Here is a 10,975-nt window from a genome sequence, read left to right on the forward strand (position 1 = left end):
TTGGTGTAGAGTATATCATGTAGAGTATATCATCAGAAGCGCGTAGCCCACCGCCACAATGCCGAAGAAGGTGGCTGTCGGGCGTCTTCACACGCTTTTATCTATCAGCGGCGTTCGTCTATGCCTGTTATATACCCCGGCGAGGAACACTCTTCAAATTCCGTGGTCTTACTGGTAAGTTACGCAAGAGCGATTGCGATGTTCCTCCTCTTATAACACTATTTCGGCACTGACAGCGCCGTTGCTCAACGGTGCTCTCGCTCCAGTCACAATACATATGGTAACCAAATTTTTGTCGAAGTCTACACGCTAGTCGCAATAATGGTCAAGCAACGACGGACTGCGGTTTTCGGAGCTTGCCAAGATTTGGCAATAGAAGCCGACGTCACGCAGTTTGTTCTGCTTTCAAGCCATCGATATTAGCTGTTGAGCTATATGGTACATATAGTTTGACGTCTCAAAGCGACCTCTGCTCTGAGGGCTTCGGTGATTTAGGTTGCCTGGAGTCCTTCAACGTGCACACTAACATCGAAAAGTACTCGAGCTGGAAGTTTATGGCGTCGAACTCACGGCCAGAAAGATGACACAAGCGCTGCGTTGCTATAGGTCTCCTATCTAAGCTCAAGCTGCTACCCTTGCATACTCGTTACCTTGAATTTCACTGTCTTTGTAATAATTTACGTCCCCCTTCTAAGACTTCATTTACCTTGTCAGCGCTGTCTGCCGACAGCGAACCATGTTGCTCATCATTTGCAAAAAGGTTTTCACCTTTGTTCGAAGGGCACGCATTATTCGATAGATAGCCGCGGCCGAAGGTTTGTGAAGATTTTGAAATGAGAACGGAGCCATCAAACCTATCTCAACGAGACTGCATGCTCGACATGCTCGTACGTATGCACTCTGAAGGTCCCCAGTGACGGTATAGGTCGTGTGTCGCCGACAGAATGCGGATGATCATGTACTGCATGAAGATAAAATAAATATGGGGATCATTTGAGCTCCGCGTTAAGGGTATGGTGCAGCCTGCCGGCTCGCATGGCTGATCTTTGTTCACATACAACTTACCCTGCTGGTTGTATATAACTAATATTTCAATTTCTGCTTCGAGCTATTATCACTCAGAAACTCATTAGCATACAGTCTTAAGCTAATATGTCATGTGCACCACCATCCGACACAGATATAAAAGCCCCCTTTAATCAGTTCCTGCAGCATCAGAGCAGATCCGAATGTCATGGAACGCTTCATTCTGATCCCATCTTCCCATCTCAAAGGCGAAGCCGAGCTGACAGCGCCGAACGAATCAACCATGTCACGTAGCCTCGTGACGTTACACAACCTGATTACCAGCCAGTGCATGACCCTGTAACCAGCCAGCTAAAACTTGACCAATGCCCATATGTTTCACTGTTAAGGTTACGACGCAAACAGCGTTAATGGCTCCAGTCTGCTGGCTCTCATCCTCTTTCGCGTACGTGCGTTTTGCTGCTGGAAGATTACTTGTTCAATAATTGTGCATCTGTTATCTCGCAACTGCTCATTAGCAAATAGTAATAAGGTACCACATCACGTGAAAGAAGACCTGACAGACACAAATCCTCGTTTTAACTAAATCTATGGCGTAGCAGTAGTGTGTCACCCTCTGGTTCGAAGCGAGCCGGAGGGTTAGATTTCTATTTCACCAATTCAATCTTAAAGAAGCTCGAGTTGGTAGCATCTGACAACCCGGCCGTGTCATGTGGTGACATTACACAAACCACCGATCGATCAGGGCCCGGTCAACTCACCTTCCAATTACAAGCAACCAGGCCCGTGCCCACGAATTTTCGCTCACATCGCCGACAACGTCGACACCGGGTTCTTTAGAGAACGGGGCCATTAACGTACATTATATCTCCTCAAAGACAGCCCACTTCTGTAAACAGTTCATCAAATATCCTACGTAATGTCTTGGAAAAAGGTGTATGGCAAATTTAAAGATGTAGGGAAGGGGCGGTTGCATATAAAACAACAACCACCACTACTTTCCAAGATCACCTGTCATATACCTTTTTGCTTTTACCGCTAACTTTACTGTTAAAGAGGTGATGATTAGTAAAACCTACAGCAGGCTGAATAATCATTCCAGATTGAAGCATTAACAATAGAAAGGTCAAAAACAAGGAGAGCAGACGGCTAGAAATCGCTCAGACGGAGGTAAGGGCCACGAAGTCTGAGGAAACACAATGTTGACAGCAGCTTCTCCAGCTGCAGACTTGGAGGCTGCCCTGGTACAATGCATTCGTAATTAGAGCTTATTCGCCTACCGTCTTTCTTTTCCCTGGCCGATCGCGGTTGTGCATGAAGCCCGAGCATCGTCAAACAGAAGGCTCCGAATCAACCACGTCCCTTGCCTACAATAATCCTTCCTGTTGGCCATTGCATACAACCACGTTCAGGTTTCTCAAGTCAAGCGCGAAGCTGAAGGAAAAACAACAATAACATAGCGCACATGGTTTGAATGATTCGGGCTGCACAAAGGCGCGTGACTGCTTTTTGTTTTCTTTCTAGTTCTTTTCTTCTTGACGGTGACGTAGCTTGCCAATCAGGTTATGGGGGGAAGCAAAACAAATAAGTACATTCAATCAGAGCCCGCATTTCTTTTCTTTTCTCGTGGCTTTGCTGTGCGAAGCCCAGCCAGTGTTGCGGTGGGTTTGACCTCAGAAAGTTGGCCATGAAACGCGCACGTTTAACGCTCATATGGATAACTGCACTCGTCCTGACCACTGGGGGACAAGCGGCTGAGATACTATACAGGATTGACTTCAGCAACGGTACTGTGCCAACTGCGATCCGTATCTATAGAATACACTTGTAAAGAAACGGGCGAAAAGTAGTCAATGACGAATTGTACAGAACAGTTTACGAAGCTGTCGTATTTCTTTTTTGGAAGCCCCGTAGCGTCAACGTAATGTGTGTTCGAAACAAGAATTTGCCGCTGTTCTTTATTATTTATAAATTCGGCTTTGCTGCTAATTAGGTATTTGAAGCCGGCACGAAAATGATGAAACTCTGCTGTAAAAGTAAACGAAACCATATTTTTCTGATTCTTTGTTCTACGCAGACAGCAGCTGTGTATGTTACGCCATTGGCAACTTAATTGAACATGATCGAAAACGCTGACAATGAGGCTTTAACTAATACATTAGTACTAGGTTTTGTTTTTGAACATTCAAGGCTAACATGTTTTTTTTTTTTTTTTTTTTTACATAATACACGCAAGTCTTTCAGTTTCTCAGTTTTAGCAACTGTCTTTTGTTTACTGAAGAGAAATATGTAAGCCGATGTGTTCATTGCGCCGAGTACGTGTCCACTAGACGAAAAAAAAGAGAGAGAAAGGGCCTGCAAACTCATTGGTCGATTACAAACCAACATTGGAAGCTATAAGATTTTACAAATGCGATTAGTTCCTAGTTCGTTCTCTCACCTTAAATAAAAAAAAAATAAGGAAAGGTTCAACATGGCTGAACCTAAGTAGATAAAGCCGAAAGGCGCGGGTTCCTCCATGGATGTCTGCGAACCTCAATGACACCACAGCCAGGTCTAGACAGCACGAATGTGTCGAGGTCATTTTGAAGGGGGAGGTTATGGGTAGTCATTAACCGTTCAGAGACATCGCTTAGAACGGGAACTCCTGGCGGTAACGGCAGATACTTTAGCCATTGCCAACTCTGTTACGGGACTTTAGTCTTGAGTAAACTGTCTTTAAACTTCTAGACGACAAGAGGGTGTCAAGGGCATCTTGAAGGGGCAGGTCCCAGGAGGCTAGACAGACGGTCAGCGACGGCGAGAGGCAGGGTACTGGAAGGTTGTGTGGCATTATGTCAGGGTGGTCTATGCAGAAATGTACATGTTGGAGATATTACTTTTTAAAGAACCGAATCATTGCCACGCACGTCAATATAAAAAGCAACAATGCGAAGTTTAAGCTTCGTTATCTGGCTTCGACGATGCAAGATAACGACAAAGTTGAGTTTCTTGTTTAGAGAACGAAATTTTCTGCCATAAGCTATGTGTACACTTAATGAAAATGCATTTAAAAATCACACCAGCCAACCAAGACTTGCTTGCTTAAACATAAGCTTAACAAAATTGTCTGCTTTACGTAACGACGCTGTGCCGGTTACTATGTATATATATATATATATATATATATATATATATATATATATATATATATATATATATATATATATATATATATATATACATAGTAACCGGCACAGCGTCGTTACGTAAAGCAGACAATTTTGTTAAGCTTATGTTTAAGCAAGCAAGTCTTGGTTGGCTGGTGTGATTTTTAAATGCATTTTCATATATATATATATATATATATATATATATATATATATATATATATATATATATATATATATATATATATATATATATATATATATATATATATATATATATATATATATATACTTCGCTCCATAAGCTGTTAGCAGCACGGTGAAAGCAAAGGCGGACTGGGTAAACCAGGCTGATGCGCACAGTATGATTACGTTTCTACCACATTCTTAGACAAGCACGCATAGTTCAGCCGCTTGATCCTAACTGGCTACAGATCGCCCCTTATCTTTTGTAGGGCTGTAAACATCTTATGAAACGGAGTTTATAGGCACTCGTTGAACTGTAACTGGTGTGAGTGGCGGTAGAGAGCATGTGAAATTGCTTTCAGCAGCAGAAGTACAGCCCCTGAGGCACTGGCCGAGTTAAGCTGGAGGTCAGTTATAGCTTTCTTTCACGGGTGGTAATTGTTTTATTTACCCCTAAGCCCCAGCCGATCCCCTCCTGCATTTTATAAAAGCGTGAGGGCCACTACCACGTTGCCACGTTACCGCTGCCTCATATATAGCGCTAGCGTTGCCGTGTGTGGAGTGAGATGCGCCCTCTCCGAGTAGGAAATGGCAGTAAAGTAGCACGATTGTAGTATGCTTAGAACATTGCTTTGCTGCTCAGCTATGATGTAAGTACACTGCATTTCTAGTGCTCGAGGGTTGCAGCATATGAGATGACGCTATTATTGAAGGTTCTAAAATTCAAATATGCAAATTCTGTGATTTTATCATTCGTCCCTTATTTCTACACAGCGTTCAGCAAAGTTGAATAAAGGTTTTTTTAATTTAAATGACAAGAGTATACAATGCAGCATGATTAAACCTAGTGATCGGGCTAGGGGAGCAAAGGTTCATCAATCTAATCTACACGCATATTCCGCATGCAATCCCTTATTTCAAACAAAGTCCAGGAGCTAAGAACACAGCCATTCGGTTGGATGTAGTTTTACCTAGAAATTAAACCACAAACTCAAAATTCAGAGTGGGAATGACACCTCGATAAAGCGTAAGCAATCAGTGAGAAACTTTTAAGTAAATGGGATACGCCTACATTATCAGTGGTGACGCTGTCAGTTAAGCATAAATAAGGGAAGTGTGCCACGGACAAGAATGTCGAACGCCATGACGAACGAGAATATTTATTGTGTACCACATTAGGCACATGATCGAAATGCAATTTATTTATTCTCGGGAATATGCTTCAAATGACACACTCACGTCTTTTTAGCAAGTTCTTGGTGCTCCTACGCCCACTTAAAGGAACACAGAGCACAACTCTAATTAAATCTGTTCTAAGTAAAAATAAATCTGGAGTTAACGATGGTTATGTTGCCATTTTTCCGGTAGCAAACGCGAACTTCTTGCTGCGGATATTGCATTTAAAGACTTGCCTGCTAATCGTTTCAATCTAGGATCGTCTACGACAAAAATGACTCCATGATTCCAGTCTTGATTTTAGTACGCCAATACAGGTTGACTTCAATCTGGCCACAGTGTACATTTGAGGCAATATGACCTATATCAGGCTGCGATCGTTCAATATTGATTGAATTGTTCACCTTACTCTCTATATTCTTTATATAGTTAATTATTAAATCATTACTTGATTTGTTTTGGGGGTCTCGTGTTGGAGTTCGGTGTGCTGTGATGCGTTTTTTTTTTCCCTCTTCATCATTATTTGACACCTTTTCTGCGTCAGCGTGCTGTTCAAACGGCATTTCCTTTATTCCACGTTGCTAGGATGGCTCAGGGCCAAATGTCACGGAGCATTCATTATACTACAAGCCTTCTACAGTTTTTTTTCTCTCTCTCTACACTAGAAGTATGGCGATTCATTACCCTAATGAGAGCTTGCTTAATTAATGCTTCGTTGCAGGTACCTGCAACACCAACCTTGGGGTGATCCTGGACGGGCATTCGTTCTATGATGACGTGGCCTGTGTGCGCTATGTCTGCGATGCCAGCGCGAGGTCGATCACCTTCATCGAGTGAGTTTCAGCGAATCGCGGCGAACTTTAGGGCTTCGAGGTGCCCTAGCCACTAAGCCATCGTGGCAGGGCGCTCCGAATATTGCAGCTAATGCACTAATTAGCCGTATTTTCTCATAGTGGCGTCTACATTGATCTTCTGAACCACGGTCATATGGGTCCCTTTTACGTGACCTCAATGAATTGTTGCTCTGGTAGCGCGAGTTATCCACACAGAACGCACTTCTGGATTTACTTCTTTAAGAACCATATTAGTTGGTAATCTCGGGGTCATCAGGTAGAAAAATATGTATAACTGTCTCGACATTTTTTTTTTTTCGTAACGCTGTTTATTGCCTCAGGGTATAAAGGAATATGTAAAACAAAAAAATAAAAAAGGCTATTAAGTGCAAGAATAAAGGTTGGCTGTTCTAATAAAGTTCAAGAGGGAACGATGATAAGGTCCCTGCGTCGAAGCAATGTAAAAAAAAAAAAAAATAATGACTGTCACAACATGATTAACTAAAGAAAGCAGCACCATTATACTATAGTTGTTATTATAGTGAAAGGGGAGCGTTGAACCATGCGCAGGTACCATGATATTTAATAATAGTGCAATGTACGTGTCTTACCTTCCCGCATGTCCTTCTAAGCTATTGTGAATTTTACGCTGCTCTGCAAATAGAAGTTTAAGCCACCGTACTGTAATATGCGGACTCTGCGGTTGCGAATCGTTCCTCCTGATGGCACAAGCTGACAGTTTTTTTTTTTTTTTTACAAACCTTTTTCTGAGCAAAACCGTCGTCCAACGCGCTTTCAGTCCCTGCCTATTATTTTGCTGCATGTTAGGATATTTATCATCCTTCATCGTGGACCATGACAAAACAACGACGACGCACCAGTGAAATTGATAAGGCAAATAAGGCAAACTAAACGCATTGCTCGTTGAAGGGGTCCTGAACACGAAAGCGAAAGAACTGTTCTGCTGAGATAAGCAGTAATAATAACTCCCATGTGGGACAAGAACCTGAAAATATACGTCACATACTACATTATAGGCATGCGCGGGTAATAATTGAAAATTATAGATTAGGAAGACGTCTGATGCCGCCACCGGATCCTAGCTTAAATAATAAAGAGGCCATAGCTTAGCGGCGATTACAAGCCGGAAATTTCCCGAACGCTTTCCGGTTGTTTCACACCCAGATAGAAGAGAGAAAAAAATGATAAATGTAAAGCCTGCGAAGCGAGGAGGACCCTCGACCATATACTTTGGGAATGCCCTAATTCTCCAGGCGCTAGGGACAACATTAAAAGTAGAGAAGCCTGGGTAACCGTGCTGCGAAGCGACGTCCCCGCTGACCAGCAAAAAGCCGTCCGCCTGGCGGCTGCGGCCGCGAATAACCAATGTATAGTCGCCAGTCGCGGAGGTTCCAGCCCCCGTTCCTCAGGCCTGCGTGCCAGGAGCAGAGTAGGGGGCCTCCTAAATCGGTGGAAATTAAAGTTTTACTCAAACAAGCAATATGGGCATGCAGCGCATAGCATACTTTGTTTGAAAAACTTTATCTTTTTCAGCCAAACATCTTCCAACCACCTACATCGGCGCCCTTTGTCTACTATAAAGCAAAGTTGCCATTAGGCAGATGGAAGTGTGTAAAAGTTGTAAAAACACTACTAATACTCCTACCCACCGCAATGGGCTCCCGAGCTGCCAAATAATGTTTTCAATGCGCTTTTGGTGTTTTGATGTTGGCACACGGACGTAGGGGAGACGAAAATGACACATCACTGAAGTGTATTAGTTTTATTAATATGAGATGTATTAAATGTTAGAAAACAGGGGCAGATTTGCTCAGCTATGCGCCTTATTCGTCTTTTTTTGTTCACGAAATTATTGCTATTTCTTAACAGTGGGCTACGTCCGCAGGTTTAGCTGCCACACCAAAACAGAATCGGACAATCCAGCCAAGAAATATTCCATTTCATACGCTGGTCTTTTTCACCGTGTAAAACTGCTATAACTGCTCCAGATGGCCCCAGTGGGCGAAACAAATCAACTAGGGGGCATTTTCGAAGCAGTCTTTACAGGTAAAAAAAAAAAAAGAAGACCTTTCTACTCTACCGCTTGTCGCAGGTGTCCCAAGTTCGTGGTCGACTTGACCGACGGTGTCTGCTACATTGCATCAGGAAAGCTCGGCCGCTACCCTGAATGCTGTGACCACCCAGAATGTGACCACACAATCTTGACCAAGCCAACAGTCCCTGCTGTAAAGGCACCTGTTCATCGGGACTTCAAGACCTCGGTCAGGAAGTTCGCCACCAGACGCCGTGCCATTTATAAGAGACAAAAAGTGGGAAAATGATGTCTTGGAGTCTGTTCTTTTTCCACGCCTTCGTCATGCATTCTTTGGCAGCGGTGAACTCTCCCGCTGTTCTTAGGCGCTTAGCAACGGTACTTTCAGGACTCTAGCTGCAACGCCGTTCGTGTCGAGAATGTTTTCACTCCTACTTGCCTCTGTGGGTTCGGCACGAACCTAAACGAATTGCTATTTAGCTCAGTTATGTTTAAGTACGTTACTTTGCCGACAAAGCAGAACAGATATTCAAACACGTTTTAAACGCAGTGGTGTTGTGATAACCCTGAAATCTGCAGCACGCAGTGCGAAGGTACGAAGAACATTCACGGTTTTCATGCCTGCGACTTCTTCCTCAAAACCTGTTGCGCTGAACGGAAAATTGTTCCGCTGGACGAAGCTAAACAGAATTAACAAGTATGTCATCGATGAAATCTGCAAAGGTCGATCTTTATAGGAACTAACTGCATGGCTCCTCTCATTAAAATTAGCACTACTGAGACTACACTAGTAAGTAAAAGGAAATGGGACTTGAGTAGTGTAATTAGAAGCTGCCAATAAGTTCAATTTCTCGTTTCCTTCCCGCATCGTCGACCCGCTGGGATATACAAGAGCAGTTTGTTCATGGCGTATGGTGTGGGCTCCTGTAAGTAGGGTTCCTGTCTAACATCCTTTGTTGTCCATGTGAAAGGTTAGTACACAGGGTAGTGTAATTGGCAAAATTACTTGTGATGTGTAGTTAATATGTGTTTGTAACTGGCAAAAATCTTGTGATGAGTTGTTTATGTGTTTGTCACTACTTTCTCAAGAATTGGGAAAATGTAATTAAGTTACACTGCAAATTGGGGTTAACAAGGAGTAATGATCTTACGTTATAACTACTATCAAAAATAATGCAGTTACTATAAAACTGTTTCTCAATTTTCCCGAATTCAAGGAATTTCGCTAGTGCTCATATCCATGCAAACATATAATAACAGGTGCAGTTGAGCTCTAAAGTGGACGCTCAAAATTTTGCCACGATTTGAAGAAAGGATATTATTTGCCATGAGAAAGAGCCGTTCTTCGGGTGTAGCTTTTGCAAACCTTGTTTTTCATTTGGTGAAAAGCGTCTCTTAGCTTTGGGTAAAATCTAGAAATATGTTGGAAAATTGCATATCTGTGTAGTCTGTAATCCCACCAGTAAAAAAATCTGCGTAAATTTTCCTTTTAACATCGTCAGAAAGGTGGCTTTCACCTGTACGCGTACATCAACATCGTTCGCGGTTGCAACTTCGCTGGTTTGGTGGCCCAGACTTACGGTACATGTTGCTCTGCTTTCGCGTTGCCTGAACTAGAAAACAAAGAGCCAAAGCGTTGCTTACACGAATAGTAGTGGTGCACTTTTCGTAGAATTACTCTTGAAAGTACTTAATTACATTGTCAAGATATTACTGCACCTAAGTAATCTTTGCTTTGTACAAATTTACTAGACGAGAAATGTACTGACATAAACACAAGTTTAAAGAAGTAATCAAATAATTAGCAAAGGCAGTAATTCAAACACTGCCGCGTCTAAGCAGCAGACCGCCAGTTACATCAGGCAGTGTCAGGCCAAGAGAACAGACCGGAAGAGCCGTGCGGTCGCTCGCACATGAGGCAACCCTGAAAGAGAAAACCGAAAATTCGTGGACGTGAATAAAGTAAGGCCTTTAATTCATAAAAATACAAGAGAAGTTTTTATAACATGAAAGTGAGAGAAAAAGTAAGAAAACATACATCGGTGCTGCTTCCTTGTCGCTCAGGTATAACGTGGAGTCGAGATGTGCCCAGAGCTCGAAAAGTCTGTAACTGTAGGCTCGAAGTGTGGCTTTTTTCTTTATATCTTTTTTTGCGTGGATCCAGAGGTGGTAGATGTTTACTGTGAAGTTTCGTGCTTGATGTTCTTTCAGATCAAAAGCGTGCGGAAAAACGATAACTCGCCAACCTTGTGTACTGAGAAGACCGTGGGTGGTGGGTCCGAAATAGTCTCGTCCTTGTGAGTCTTCACCAATATAACTCGCACATAGAAAAGATATCCTGCGTTAAGTTAGACCTGCGTTGGTTCGGTGTCGTGAGGGGGCAAGTTTGGTATCTATGAGGAAGCTTCTCATATTACTAATCATGTTCCTATTTCTAAGCATGAAGCTAGGAAGCACTCAAAAATATTTCCCTGTTGTCTAGTCGCATTCAGAAATTTCTACCACTTAGTTAACTAAAACAAAAAAGAAATCACGACTGAGGTGCCACAAAA

At 42.7% G+C, this 10,975-nt stretch overlaps 1 protein-coding gene across 1 annotated transcript; it reads left to right on the forward strand.

The window, feature by feature from the left end:
- Nucleotides 1–2,713: 2,713 nt before the first annotated feature.
- On the forward strand, nucleotides 2,714–10,724 carry LOC146191128 (uncharacterized). The gene is made up of 4 exons (XM_084600273.1): nucleotides 2,714–2,813; nucleotides 6,259–6,370; nucleotides 8,484–8,652; nucleotides 10,635–10,724. The coding sequence occupies exons 1-4, from the start codon at nucleotides 2,714–2,716 to the stop codon at nucleotides 10,722–10,724; spliced, it is 471 nt and encodes a 156-aa protein (XP_084456399.1).
- The last annotated feature ends 251 nt before the right edge of the window (nucleotides 10,725–10,975 follow it).

The sequence above is a fragment of the Amblyomma maculatum genome, chromosome 4, assembly GCF_055883805.1.
Source record: "Amblyomma maculatum isolate TAMU_Amacu chromosome 4, ASM5588380v1, whole genome shotgun sequence".
Classification (NCBI taxonomy): domain Eukaryota; kingdom Metazoa; phylum Arthropoda; class Arachnida; order Ixodida; family Ixodidae; genus Amblyomma; species Amblyomma maculatum.